The sequence below is a fragment of the Vulpes vulpes genome, chromosome 1, assembly GCF_048418805.1.
Source record: "Vulpes vulpes isolate BD-2025 chromosome 1, VulVul3, whole genome shotgun sequence".
Classification (NCBI taxonomy): Eukaryota; Metazoa; Chordata; class Mammalia; order Carnivora; family Canidae; genus Vulpes; species Vulpes vulpes.
In genome coordinates, this window is record NC_132780.1 from 67,551,923 (window position 1) to 67,566,970 (window position 15,048).

The 15,048-nt window shown below is 51.1% G+C and overlaps 1 protein-coding gene across 1 annotated transcript; it reads left to right on the top strand.

The window, feature by feature from the left end:
- Positions 1-3,735: 3,735 nt before the first annotated feature.
- TBXT (T-box transcription factor T) lies at positions 3,736-13,017 on the top strand. The gene is made up of 8 exons (XM_072739041.1): positions 3,736-4,033; positions 4,451-4,715; positions 5,420-5,554; positions 6,363-6,424; positions 6,545-6,606; positions 8,197-8,373; positions 9,648-9,777; positions 12,317-13,017. Exons 1-8 carry the CDS (start codon positions 3,828-3,830, stop codon positions 12,588-12,590), a joined length of 1,311 nt encoding a protein of 436 aa, XP_072595142.1. The 5' UTR covers positions 3,736-3,827; the 3' UTR covers positions 12,591-13,017.
- The last annotated feature ends 2,031 nt before the right edge of the window (positions 13,018-15,048 follow it).

A 15,048-nucleotide genomic window follows, 5' to 3' on the forward strand; every position in this document is an offset into this window, starting at 1 on the left:
GTTTTGAAGTACTGCTTCAGCTGACAGTCATCCATCCCCACTGTGGAAGAAGCCTCGCTGTCCCGGCTTCAGGGTCCCTGGCTTCCAGGGAGAGCAGGCCCGGGCTCAGGATGACGCCCTGGTGGCTGTCTCCCTATGGTTGCAGGACGGCAAGCTTTGCCGGATGTAGAGCTGAGCCATGGTACTCAGGAAAATCATGACTTTGTTGTTTCTACCCACCTGGTGCCTCCAAACAACCCAACGGCCCTAAGAACAATTTTTAGCCAGCAAAGAGTGACATTGCACAACTTTCAAAACCACGGTAAAAAGAACTGGGTTTCCTTCAGTGGGAGAGACAAATAGAATAACTGGTGATAAAAATGATTTGCTAGGAAGCATCCTTCCTGCCGTGTCTTACATTTAGGACTGGCCAATGCTTCCGGCAACTCCACTTAACCCAGTCTGGGAGACTGAGCTCAGGAGACAGGAGACGAACGTCATGGACACAGGTGAGGAAACACTACCAAAATGTGAACGGTGATTAATGCTCGAGGTTTCTATTTTCACACGCACACGTTACGTGTATACACAATACATATTACATTCTACACTGAGTACAAAGTCTATGATCAGAAAATAAATTTAGTTTTTCTCCCAGAAAAGAAAGGTCCCACAATGCTCCTCCTGGCTTTTTTTTTTTTTTTTAAGAATTTATTTATTTATTCATGGGAGACACAGAGAGAGAGGCAGAGACACAGGCAGAGGGAGAAGCAGGCTCCTCGCAGTCCTCCTGGCTTTGAGCCTGTTATGGCATCATCAATACCTGCTCCTAAAAGACAAATGGTTTTGTCCCTTGGGAAGTGTTGGGCCTGGGGAAAACCTCTCCGGGAATTGAGCGGGTGTGTGTGTGTGTGTGTGTGTGTGTGTGAGAGAGAGAGAGAGAGAGAGAGAGAGAGAGAGAGAGAGAGAGAGATTTCTGGTCAAATGGTGGCTAAGTTATTTTGGGGGTGACCATTTGCATCCTGAGGTCCAGGCAGAAGACTGCTTGGGTATTTTCCTGGAATGGCTGGTTCCCAAGCAGAGAGAGAGAGAGAGAGCTTGGGAGAGAAACAGCTGGAAGTGCCTCCTCCCTCCCAGGGAGGCATGTTGTTATTAACTGGGAATTCTTTATAGCTGGGCCTGAGGAAGTTTTTGGCTGTAAACTGTCATGCACCGCAGCCTTCACTGAAAAGGCTAGAGAGTGGAGACGCTTGCCCTGAGACCTAAGGAACAAAGATCCAGAAAGTGAGGCACAGAAAGGTGAAGAAAAATAATAAGTAGTGAAGGAGGAAAGAGCCCCCCAGCTACACAGTCAGTAAGTCCCAGCCTCTAGCTTTGCCAACAACCGGGGCTGTTTCTGGGTGGTGCTCTTGAACACTTTGGACCTTCTTCGTGGAGGGTAAAAATGTCACTGCAAACGTTTGGAATTTAACATTCTTTTCCATTGGGGTTTGGTTCTTTTTTTTTTTTTTTTTTTTTAAGATTTTATTTATTCATGAGAGACACACAGAGAGAGAGAGACACAGAGAGAGAGATACACAGAGACACAGGCAGAGGGAGAGGCAGGCTCCGTGCAGGGAACCCGACAGGAGACTCCTCGCTAAACCGCTGAGCCACCCAGGGATCCCCTGGGGTTTGGTTCATACTCTGTGGTGCCCACTCCTGTTAGTGGAGCCAACTAAAATCAGATCGTTCTGGAACGATCTGGAAGCCCTCGGGCATTGGCGAGCTCTTCTGGACTTTGGAGAAACGACCCCAAAATGGTCAGCGCAGAGAGAGCTCCTTCAGACTGAGACTGACCCGGGGACGCCTTCCCCAACGTCACACCCAGCTTTTCTTCTTTATCCCAAGTGCGGAATAGGCTGCAGAAATGACCTTTGAGACACTTTTATCCTTTTAGGAAAGACTCACTCATAAGCTCTCCAAATCCCATGGCCCGGAGAGCCGGATGGAGGGCGACCCAGGAGGGTCCCGGTGTCAGGGGCAAATGAGGTCCTTTTGGTGCCTCGTTCCAGAAGAAAAATCCCCCCTCGGGTCAGCCCCTTGGGTATCCCAAGCTTCTGAGACAACAAAAGAAACCGAGAAATGCCGACAGCAAGGAGGCGCGCCGCCTTCCCGACTCTTCAGGACCCATTTGGAGAGGGCGGAAGATCAGCCCTGGACGCACCCTCGCTCCACCCGGCGGGCAGCAGGCGCCCCCCTCCACCCGGGGCCGGCTCCCCGCGGGCAGAGGCCCGGGTCCCTCCTGCGGCTTGCCTGAGCCCCCCGACCCCGCGTGATCCCCGCCGGGCGCGCGCAGGACAGGGGTTCCCGGGGCGCACACTGCAGCCCTGCGGGGAGAGCCCCGTAGCTGGGGCGCAGGGGTGCTCTGAACCGAGCGCTCCACCCGAGGGGCCGACTGTTCCTACAGGGCGTGTGTGTGTGTGTGAGGGGGGATCCCCGCGAAGGGGACCTGGAAACAGCCTGGAACCGCGCTGGGTTAGAGTGGGGCGAGGGGTTCAGAGGCGCACAGCCAGCGCCGGGAGCTCCTGCTTCCTCCTCTCTTCCTGGGCTCCCGTTTGAGGAGGAATGTTATTGTTTAAAGAGACCTTATTGAACTATTTCCTGCTCATTGTCACCTTTCCTTGGCTCTCCCCGCGGAGGTTCTCACCGAAAGGTAATAAACCACCCGGCTCCCCACACTGCCGGGCGCGGCTGGGCCGGGGCCCGGCGGGAGGCGCACCCCAAGCCGCTCTCCGGGGAGCACCTGGCCAGCCACTCCCCGCTCCCACCTTCCACCGAAGCAGAGTCCGGCCCACAGAAGCCACGCGAACGCCCGGGTCACACTGAGTGCACGCGCAAACTCGCCATCCAACTCCTGCTTTTACATAGGAAGCAGGAAAGGTTCCCAAAAGGGCTCGTTCCGAGGTGGCTTTCTGAGTATTTCCTCTGTGGGCGCGGAGCCCAGCCTCCCGCAGAGACTCCGGGCGCGGGGCACCCCCTCCCACACCCGCGGAGGCGCGGGAACCGGGGGCGCCGGGGTGGGCTGGGCCACGGGCCTGGCCGTCCGCAGTCACCTGCAGCGCCGCGCGCCCCGGGACGCGGCGGGACGGGACTCCGCTGGGGGAGCGCCCAGCCTGCGGAGGACCGGACCTGGCGACCCCGCGAGGCCGACAGGGCGCCCTTCCGCGGGTGGGTGCGCGGTGGGGGCTCCGGCCGGGCGCAGGTGAGCCCGCGGTGCGGTCCGGGGCGGCCCGCGAGCAGAGCCGGGCAGCCCCTCGGGGACGCGCGGGCCGGGGCGAGCTCGGGCGCCCGGCTCCTCCACCCCCCGCGCCCGCGGCCCGCCCCGCCGCTTTGATGGAGGTGCAAACATTTGGGGGAGGGCGGAGGTGTCGGGGCTGGGCCGGGGCGCGCCGGGCCCGGCCCGGGATTTGCATGAAACAGGCGCGGGAGCCCATTGTGGGCCCCCGGGCGCCCCAGCCCGCCGGCCGGGTCTGAAGTGGCCGCGCGCGGCCAATGGGCAGCTGGCCCCGCACTTCAAAGGGCGCGCGGCCCAATCCGCCGGCCCCCTCCGTGGCCGCCGCCGCTCTATTTATGGGAGGGGACGCGGTTTCTCTCCCCAGAGACCTACTCCAGCCGTGCCTCGCGGGAGTTCAAGTGGAATAACCTCTCCCCCCACCCCTCTCCCCGCCCCCTCCCCCCCAGATCGCCGTCCGCGCCCCCCTCTGCGGCCAGTGCTGGGGGCCCCGCGCCGTCAGACGGGGGTGAAGGTGGCTCTGCGGTAGCGAGTCGGGGCTCCGGGGGGCGGTGGGGAGGGGGCGGGCGGGAGGATGAGCTCCCCCGGCGCCGAGAGCGCGGGGAAGAGCCTGCAGTACCGAGTGGACCACCTGCTGAGCGCCGTGGAGAGCGAGCTGCAGGCGGGCAGCGAGAAGGGCGACCCCACGGAGCGCGAGCTGCGCGTGGGCCTGGAGGACAGCGAGCTGTGGCTGCGCTTCAAGGAGCTCACCAACGAGATGATCGTGACCAAGAACGGCAGGTAGGCGCGCCCAGGTGACCAAGAACGGCAGGTAGGCGCGCCCGGAGCTCGACTTGTGCCCAGCGCTCTGGGGGAGCCTGGAGGAAAGTCTCCCGCGGTCCCACGGAGTTCTCCCAGCGGGGGTCTTCTTGCTCCTTTCTGCTCGGCTGGGAACGGAGCCCCGTGTCCCCTGATCGTCACTCTCTGGGTTTTCTGTGCTCAAGTTTGGGAGAAGTCTCAGGGACCCACGCCTTCCCTAGCCGAAACCGGAGGAGGAGGCCGTGGGAGACTGTGGAGACTTGGTGGGAAGAGTCCTGGGAAGGGGAGGCTGGAGGGCTCCTCTTTGCCCCAAAATGACATGCTTGTGTCCCAGGCTCTGTGCCTTGGGTGTAAGGACTCAGATCCGGGGTCCCCCTGCTGCACCCCCTTCCCTTGCAGGAGGATGTTCCCCGTCCTGAAGGTGAACGTGTCCGGCCTGGACCCCAACGCCATGTACTCGTTCTTGCTGGACTTCGTGGCGGCCGACAACCACCGCTGGAAGTACGTGAACGGAGAGTGGGTCCCAGGGGGCAAGCCCGAGCCCCAGGCGCCCAGCTGCGTCTACATCCACCCGGACTCACCCAACTTCGGAGCCCACTGGATGAAGGCGCCCGTCTCCTTTAGCAAAGTCAAGCTCACCAACAAGCTCAACGGAGGGGGTCAGGTAGGTGTGCAGCTGCCCTCTGGGGCGGTGGGGCTGCTCGTTCAGAGGGGTGGGAGGTGACATCTGTCCCGGAGAAACTGCCACAGACTTCCTCAGTGAAGCCTTCGGTGTTGTTTATAGTCAACTGATGACGGTGACACCAAGGTCCGGAGCCCCAGGAAGGGTGCAGAGCTTCACCTTTGGAGACTCAGCAGGTCTCAGACTTTGGGCAAACTTTTGCATTCAAGCCTTTAGCTTCCCTAGAGTTAGAGAAAATATCAGCCTCGATCCTAAAGAATCGCTTTCATGCTAAATATGTGCCATCGTGTTCACTGCCTGGTCTGAACAGCCTTGTAAATTTGTCCTCTTCTAAGAGTGTCTTTACTGGGGGGTTTTTACTGGGAGACCCCATGTTCGAGCAAGGCGCCAACAAGCTCAGGCTTTTAAAAGTGTCTATAACCATCCTGGAAGCAGTACAACATTATTATACCAGGTCAAAGGATTTCACGATGGGCATTCATTGCCTTTAATGGTGTGTAGCATCTCACATTCCTTTTCTTAAACCAGTCGTGGGAAGCGGCACCTGATGGGAAACCCACCAGTCTCAACAAGACACTTTCTCGTGAGCTACACTATTTTCTGCACCTTGGATGTATTTTTCTCTGCAATAGCAGGACAAATGGATGTTTTGTTATCTGAAGGTCTCGTTTGTGTGCCTCTCTCAGATCATGCTGAACTCCTTACACAAGTATGAGCCTCGGATCCACATAGTGAGAGTTGGGGGCGCACAGCGCATGATCACCAGCCACTGCTTCCCAGAGACCCAGTTCATAGCAGTGACTGCTTATCAGAACGAGGAGGTGAGCGGCAGGGTGGGCATCTGGGAGATGTTCTCTTGGAGGTCACAAAGAATGCGGACATCCTATGTGTTGCTATTCCTTAGATTGATAAGTTATGCCTTTTCAAATAATCTACTACAACCATAAAAATCGGGACAGAGGGGAGTAAAGTTTAAAAATAGTGCTTGTTCAAGCATTTTTCCTTTAATGCTCCGTAAAAGTGTCTTAAACTAGAACTAACTACTAAATGCTCCAAGTGAAAATAACAAAATATTTAGGTTAAGTACTATGAGAATTTCTTGAGAACAAAATAAGTGAAAGAGGAAATCTTTGCAAATCTTTCTGAAGGGGGGGGCAACCTTCCAAAGCTGTTCAATATGAAGGGTCAGCTAGATACAAAATACCCTTCAGTGCCTGTAAATCTCTAAGTCTGACCCCAAAGTACAGACATTTTGTGATTAGCTGGTTGTCAGTGTTGAGCACCAACTGGAAGGAGCAAATCACCATTTCCTAAGCGGATCCAGGTTATGTTTTGAGTGATGTTTATTTTGTGTGTGCAGACAGGCTGTTGTCAGCAGCTGGTTCAAGTCACTGTGAGTTCCACTCTGAAAAGCAGCATTTAAAAACTTCCATAAATGTACTATTCTTTGTGAAATATTACAATGACTCAGCCATCTCAGACCCAAATAGAAAAATAGACCTGGAAAGAAGTCTGCTTATGTTTGAATATTTAAAGGGGGGTGCTGATGTTTCTCAATTTCTCGGGATGAAATTATAATCCTCTGGTTGATGGACAATGCCCCAGTAAATGTGATTTCTTGTTTTTCAGATCACGGCTCTTAAAATTAAATACAATCCATTTGCAAAAGCTTTCCTTGATGCAAAGGAAAGGTGAGAGAATTCTAACTCTACTCTTTGGGCAAAGACATATGCAGAAAGAGGAAATGTTGCTGCAAATACTGTTTTCTGAATGTTCTCCTCTTTTGACACCTCAATACACTTTTTTGACAGAAGTGATCACAAAGATATGATGGAAGAGCCTGGAGACAGCCAGCAATCTGGGTACTCCCAATGTACGGTTTGTTGCACTCTGTCCCCGCGTCCCTGGCTTCGGGGACTAGGCTTCTGAGAGCCAGGGCTGGGGATGTGGCTGACAGTGGGTTTCTGAGTGTGGCTGGGGAGCAAGACCACCCATGTGTATGAGGCACATGGGCCCGTGATGTTGGAGCAATGTCATTACTGGCCTTCAGCCTCTGCTCTACCTGGGGGTTGGGGATGCTCATGGGGCACTTGGGACTCTTGGCAGGGAAGTCAGGGGAGAATTTCCCCGGGGAGGGGGGGCTCTTTTGTTTGGCTCTGAGGCAGCTCTACAGTGTCTGGGTGGGATTGTTGAGATCCTGGTGGGAGGTTAGACTCTGCTCTGTTGGGCAAGTGGAGAAACCAGCTGGGGATAGCCACTTGGAGATGGTGTCTGTCTTTGTCAACGATGGCAGACTGAAGGACCACCTGTGGAAGGATGCGTATGTGCAGATGTGGTTCTCCCCTCAGCCCATTGTGGTTCTGGAAGTGGCCCAGCAACTCAGGCTGGTGTGGTGGGCATCCTGGCTTGTAGGATGGGGAAAGTGCACTAATTCCAGCTTCCTGTCGGAGTCCAATGAGCCAGAACAAAGTGGCGCAGGTCTATGGAGTAGGAGTAGCCTCTCTTAGGAGGCAAAGTTTTGTGTAGCTCTCCTCTCTATGCAGGGAAGGGGCTTGGAATTTAACTGACATGGTTGGGAGAGAAAAGTTAGCGCTTGCTGCCACTTTCTGAGGCTGCGGGGACCAGCGTGGCACATTCTGCTGACACTCGTTTTCTCTTCTATTTCTTCGTTGATCATCTTCTGGGCTAATTGAACAAACAGCTCTCCCAAGTGGCTCCTGGGCTGGGCTCACTTGGGCAAGTGATGGGGGTGGGGTGGGCAGGCTTTGTGGGCATACCCAGACCTTTCCCTCATCCACATACTGTCTGAAGCGTTGTTAGTAGTTTGGAAACTATAGCCAGAGTAGTTGTCCTCGTAGAGGTTGCTTTTCTGAATTAAAAACAACAACAAACTTCAGAGCAGTGGATGGAGAAGAGATGGGAGTGTGAGAGGCGCGCAGGGTAGTGTCAGAGTGATTTTCTGACTGATGTGCACGTGGGGAGAATGTGAGCCTAAAACAGAAGAAGAGCGGGCGGGAACTGTTACACTTCCAGCAAGGACTCGCTCCTTGGGCTGTGGTGGCAGGAGCAGGTGAACGCACGGCGGGGACACCCCATGCATGACTTGCCCCGTGGGTCTCGAGCGCCTGTGGCTCTGAATTTCATCTATCTATGTGTTTTCTTGCCCAGCAGTTAGGGCTTGGAAGCTGATGGGCCTGGGAAGATTCTGGGGGGTTTGAAGAAGCAGCAGGTGTTGGCTGAGGCTGGGGGCCCCCACTTCTTCTCAGGTGCCCTGTGGCCTCTCATGGGGAGTTGATGCCCAGATGCCTTAAGACTTGGACTGGGGACTCGGTGTAAGACACCACGAGTCCTCACTTCATCAGGGACCCTCAGAAAGAGACACACGATTCCTGGTCTCAGCCCTCCTGCCCTTTAGATAATGGAGGTAATGAAACGCCAGTTACTCAGCATTCTTTTCTCACAGCAGGGGGTTGGCTCATCCCTGGAACCAGCACCCTGTGTCCACCTGCCACCCCCCACCCTCAGTTCGGAGGCCCCCTCTCACTTCCCTCCACACACGGCTGTGAAAGGTACCCCGCCCTGAGGAACCATCGTCCATCCCCCTATCCCAGCCCTTACGCACATCGGAATAATTCTCCAAGTAAGTTCTAAGTCCAAGTAGGCCTGGGGTTTGGGGATGGATGGAAGACCCCTGGTGGAACGGCATCTGTAGGATGGATTCCAGATATCAGGGGAGGAGCACACACCCAAGCCAGTCCTTTCTTCATGCCCATGCTATTGCTGCTGGCTCAGCCAGCAAGACGTCCAGACAGCGGGCTGGTGGGCTCAATGTACTCAGTTACTCCTGGAGCTTTTTCTCTCCAGAATCGTGGGTCTATCTCTAGGGGCCCAGGTTTGGATATTTTATGAACTTCTCTAAAGCGATGATGTTGAGTCAGTCAGGTAGAAGGATTACTGGCTTACCTAGACCCACACATGATTTCCAGCGATTCTCCCAGGATCCACTAACTATGCTGCTCCAGGTGTGGTGCCTGGAACAGCAGCAGCCTCACCTGGAAGCTGGCCCTGGCGTACTGTGTCGGCAGGCTCCCCAGTGATCCTAACGGGAGCTTACAGACTGCCGACCCAGGGCTAGACCATTAAGATCCCTTTACCTAACTTCCTCTGACACCACCTGTGCCCAGACTTAATTTTGTCTGGCTTTAAAAGGAGGAACATAGCTAATGAACACCATAAAACAATTAAGCAGTTAAAGCTGATTTGAAATGAAAGGAGCTTATTTGGTAAAGACATAGTTATTGGGTCTTGGTCAACCAGTGGCTAGACTCAGAGGCTCATATTTTAGTTTTGCCTGGAGTGATTTCTGAAGTCTTTCATCTCTTATGAAATAATATTTTGGGAAAAGGCAGGTTAAAGTTGTATTTATTTTTATTTTTAAAGATAATTAATCCCCAATCAAGTGATTATAGGATACCATTTTTACAGAGCATCTATTGATCTGAAGATAAAGAAAAAGCTTGGGTTTACTGGAATATATTTTCAAAATATATAAATATTTGCCTTTGGTGACCAATTAAATAGTGAATAGTCTTTTTTTTTTTAAAGATTTTTTTAATTTATTCATTTGAGAGAGAGAGTACAAGTGAGGGGGGGAGGGGTAGAGGGAGAAGCAGACTCCATGCTGAGCAGGGAGCCCTACAAGAGGCTCAATCCTAGGATGCTGAGATCATGACCTGAGCCAAGATAGCTATGGATAGTCTGGATAGGCACCCTGGATAGTCTTCTGTTTCATATTCCATACCCATTTTGTTGGGTAGTGCCAGTGTTGGATAGTGCCAGTGGATGCTAATATTTCACTGCATTCTGTTATTCTTGGAAGACCCCCCACTAATGACTCTTTCTTATACCCCATAGCCTATTCTGACAATCCATCTGCATGTTTGTCCATGCTCCAATCCCATGACAGTTGGCCCAGCCTTGGGACGCCTGCCCACACCAGCATGCTCCCCATGAGCCACAGTGCCGGCCCACCCACCGGCTCTAGGTAACGTATGTCTGGACACGATGCATGCTCTCTTGGGACTGTGAGGGTGACTCATGCCATTTCCATCCATTGGCTTTTATTCTGCTCTTCACGTGTGGGTGGCTGGGCTGTTACTGTAGTTCTACCGCTAACCCGGGGATCCCAGGTTACAGGATTATGGTGTGTTACTGTTCTAGTCTGTCTTTTGGGAGGACCAGTGGCCCCCTCGGGGTGGCATGGATGAGGCTGGGTTGTGACAGTGAGAAGCCAGGATCCCCATCTTGGCTCTGGCACTTACTAGTTCCTGTATAGGACAAGTCTCTTAAACTTGCTGAGCCTCATTTCTACAAGAAAAAAGATGCTGTATAACCCCATCCTCAGCTTGTCTTTACAGAGTTGCTGGGGACAGCAGGTGAAATTTGAAGAAATGTTTCTAGAACCATTTTTTCACAAGAGCTGTTAAATTAAAATATATTTTATGTATTTATTCATGATATATGAATATATAAATATATATACACACACAGAGAAAGAGAGAGAGAGAGAGAGAGAGAGAGAGAGAGGCAGAGATACAGGCAGAGGGAGAAGTAGGCTCCATGTGGGACTTGATCCCGGGTCTCTAGGATCACACCCTGGGCTGAAGGCAGGTGCTAAACCACTGAGCCACCCAGGCTGCCCAAGAGCTGTTAAATTGAGGGAAAAATGTGTTGGCATTTTTTGTGGATACAGGATCAAAGTCCTTCACATATATGCTGGTAACTAGTAAAGAACAAGGAATATTTTATTATTAGCTTGAAAACAATATATAGGGAGATTGGCTTAAAAATCTAGCTGATTGGTAAATGTGATTTTTCATAGGATTTTATAAAAAACTAAGACAAAGCTGAAAGTCATCTCTCATGTTTTACTGAGGAAATAAGCTCAGAGATACTAAATCATTTAGCAAGTTGTTGGCTCGCAGCAGAGGGAGTCTGTAGACAAGTTATCTTGACTATGAGAGCATTGAAATTTATTGTATATAGAACACCAAAATATGCCTGAGATCTTAATTCTTTTATCTAGGAGACAATTACTTTATAACAGAATCTAATTGTCTACTTTAAAAAAATAAAGCAAACAATGCACAAAGCAGCTGACCAATCAAGGGCCGGAAGGTGCCTTAGAAATCTGTACATAAATGGACTAAATTGCAGGTTGCAAACTGCTGGTGGTGGAGACCCCATAGCCCCATGGCGGTCGCCTTTGGAACAGGCATCTCAGAGCTGTTTTTTTCTCTGTGCAAAATGGGGACAATAAACTATTTCATTCAGCTTAGGCTTGTTTTCGAGGTCAGATACATCTGAAATACAAGACAGGGCTTGGTGAACAATACAGCACAATATGGAATAAGGGAAAGACATGACATTCGTTTATAGAAAGTCATTTTCTCAAAGCAATTTTGGCATGGTTGGATGCTGTTTAATCTGTGTTGCTCGAAGGACCTAATATCCCTTGCCTGCTTCCTTGGGAAACAGGCCCAAAACTGGGGCAGGTCAGGGTACCCCGACCCAGCCAGTAAAGGGCAGCACTGGGCTCTGTGTCGGGGTCTAGCTCTGGCCGCTCTTCTGCACTGCATCGAGCTGTCATGCACAGGACGGAGCGCAGAGGACCAGGCCTATTTCTATTTTGAGCATCTTTTTCTTTCTTTTTGTTCTTTCTTTCTTCTTTCTTTCTTTCTTTCTTTCTTTCTTTCTTTCTTTCTTTCTTTTTCTTTCTTTCTTAGATTTTATTTCAGATTTTATTTGTTTTTTCATGAACTCACCATTCATGAGTGTTTTAGCACCTGCCTTCAGCCCAGGGTGTGATCCTAGAGACCCGGGATCAAGTCCCACGTCAGGCTCCCTGCATGGAGCCTGCTTCTCCCTCTGCCTGTATCTCTGCCTCTGTCTCTCTCTCTCTCATGAATGAAACAAACATTCATTAGTTTATTCTCTGTGTTTATTCTCACACAGAGAGAGGCAGAGACATAGGCAGAGGGAGAAGCAGGCTCCCTGCAGGGAGCCCAATACGGGACTGGATCCCAGGACCCCGGGATCACGACCTGAGCCAAAGGCAGACACTTAACCACTGAGCCACATAGGCGTCCTTTGAGCACCTTTCATACCTTAGTGTTCCCGGAGGGTGCTGTTTCCAAGGCAAGAACCCCAGCAGCCGGGTGGGACATGCTAATTAACACACACCTAAACGTGTCCTGGGAAACATCCGACTCAGGGTATCTAAGGATTTGGGATTCCAAACGTGGAGCCTGGAGTCGCTGGCAGAAAGAGCTGCTGGGGCTCTGGCAGGAGCTGTGTATATGTGCACAACCTTTGCAGTCAGTGTCCCATCATTCAGTTTCCTGCTGATGGACAGGACAGTGACTTCTAGGCACGGAGAAGGTGCCTTAGTAGCAGAGCAAAGGGCCTGTCTGGAAGACGCCCTCTAGGGCAGCGAGCAGCAGGAGGATGCCTCGGTGTTTGGGTTTCGAGCCCCTCTCCAGGTCATTGATGGCCTGAGTGTCTCCGGTTTTGTTCCCTTTCAGCCAATACCCCAGCCTGTGGTCCGTGAGCAATGGCACCATCACGCCGGGAGCGCAGCCGGCCGGGATGTCCAACGGGCTGGGAGCGCAGTTCTTCCGGGGCTCCTCTGCGCACGGGGCACCTCTCGGCCACGCGGTCCCGGCTCCCTCAGCCTCCGGATCCCCACTGTACGAGGGGGCCCCCACGGCCACAGACGTTCCCGACAGCCAGTATGACGCCTCGGCCCAAGCCCGCCTCATCGCCTCGTGGACGCCTGTGTCACCGCCTTCCATGTAGCCGAGGCCTGTGTTGTCCAAGACGCAGGACTTCTGGGTGTCTGGCTCAGTGGCCACGAGTGTGGATTTGATTGACCTCCCAGGTACAGAGTGGCAGCTCACGGGTCAAGGGAAGGAAATAGGCCTTGTCACCCTCCCTTTAAAATAAGACGAGGGACACCTGTTCTGCTGTTCCTCGAGAGTGCTGTGCACACCATCATCAACATCATCATCAGCAGCAGCAGCAGCAGCGGCAGCACTGGGGATGCTTCCTGTGCAGGTGAATTCGGCCTAGAAGCAATGCAGTTCATCAAACTTACCATGATTTACGATAAAAATTATTTGCTAGGGTCCAGAAACTTTTTGTTCGTTTCTTATGCAGCACATAGATGACTCGGCGCATCAGAATCCGTACACTCCACCAGTCCTTGAACAGAAAAAAAAAAAAAGCACACTGGATTCTCTTTCTTGTTGTTTTGGAGTATTTTCCAGGCCCCTATGGCAGGTGTCACAGTTGGAGCTGCGCTGTGAATCATCATATCATAGCCGAGGACAGCAGATTGTAGTTGAAATGCAGATTTTCCTGTTCTGTCCCCTAGAATGTTCGTTCTGAGCATAGATAGTTAATCTCTTGTATTGTTAAACGTATGATTGTTTATATTTTTCTTTTAAGTAGCCAAAGACAATCAGCAGGAAACATTTTCTGCACAATAAAGGCAATATCCAAATTTGGTTGGTCTAGTTATTATTCAGACTCCTCTTTTTTGGGGTAAGATTTTGTGATAGCTGGTGCAAAGACCTTGTCCCATAGGCCTTTGCACCAATCTACTGTGAACCTTGGTGCTTTATCCAGTGAGCTGCAGAACTGGAAGTGAAATCTGCATGTATTTACTCAATGCTGATTACCACAAAAATGCAAATAATGATAAATGATTTTTAAGAGTTTTGGGTAATCAACACTGAATCGTGGGTAATGACAGCACAGAACAGGAAAGATTAACATGCGACATATACCCAATTCAAACAATTCAAGCAAAAGCATATAAAATGAATTGACAAAAAGTTACAGCTTATATGTTTGGACAAGATGGAATTTATAAATGTATTTCCTGTTTGTATTCCCACCAGAGAACCAGAATGCTGCTTGTTCTTGACTGGGACAATTTCTCCATCTAGTGGCTGAATCCTTATTTTGATGCTACTAGTTCCAGTTTTATTTTCAGAACCTCTGCTTGCTAAGAGTTACAGATGGCCAGTCCATTGGAGCTCAGCCTGTAAAGCGGAATTATGGATACACATGGTGTTATGGATGTTAGAGGTTAAGAGAAATAAGGCTTTGAAACTTTCCCAAAGGAGGAGAACAAGTAGTTTTAGAAGTCAGCACTGCTAACTTTTTAGTTACCTTAGTGAATTCATTATTATCATTGCCAGGGGCTCGGTCCAGTGCTCAGACGTCTTAGAGGCCGTATACTCTATCCATTTGCCTTACTGAGTGTGAACCTAGAACTCAGTGCAAAGGACTGAATGTTTAGAATACTTGCACCTGCTGTACAAGTGGGACATGGTTCTCCTCAACCATTTGCCCCTTAAAAGTTTTTCTCCATGTCATAACTACTAGGTTTTATTCCTGCTCACTTGCAGACATATCCCAAATCAGAAGACTTCTTGATAAGTGTATTAGAATTTTTTTTTGAAAAAAAAAAAAAAAAACAACACTGCCCGGATGGAACTAGGAAATGAAACTATCCCCGGTTTGCACTGTGGGTCTTGTCCAGCATAGGCTGCTGGAGAAGGGCTGGGCTTTGAGGTGGTGGACAGTTCCCTGGGATCCCACAGCGCTGGGAGTCCATGTCACGGAAAACTTGCCCGCCTCTGTAGCTCACTGCTCTGTGAAGGCTGGCCCCAGGGTCTTGTCCTCCTAGGGTCTACCCTGGCACCGCCCCTTGGCAGTCCTGCAAGTGTCAGTACTCTAGGAATGATCTGAGGGGATAAGAGGAGCCTGGGTGGAGGGTTCTTGAGGACATATTCCTGGAGGGCATGGCCAGGGAACATGGCCCTGCCCCATGCTCCGGGCTGCAGGGAGACTGAGTCACACAGTCCTTTCTGCAGGGTCTTGGACTCTGGCTAGAGAAACTGATTTTACATGTAGAAGATAGACAGTCTTGACACGTTTGAGTTTCTAAAGGCAACCCAGAGTTCAAATCCAGGGAATTAATATTTAAATAAACCAAACAGTGTTTTTCTGGTTAGGCAGTAGGGCAGCAGTAGCCGTGTAGTGCAAAGAACCTGCAGTTTGGTGCAAAGGACCTGGATTTGAGTGTGAATTATCCACTCCAAAAATTCAAGTTCCTTATCTGCAAAGATGGAGAAAGAAAATGCTTGCTTAACAGGGTTATTGTGAAAAATGAAAGAAGTAACGGTCTTGGAAAGTTGGTAGAAACTGTGACATGTGCTATAGCATCGTAGATAAGATGCTAAGC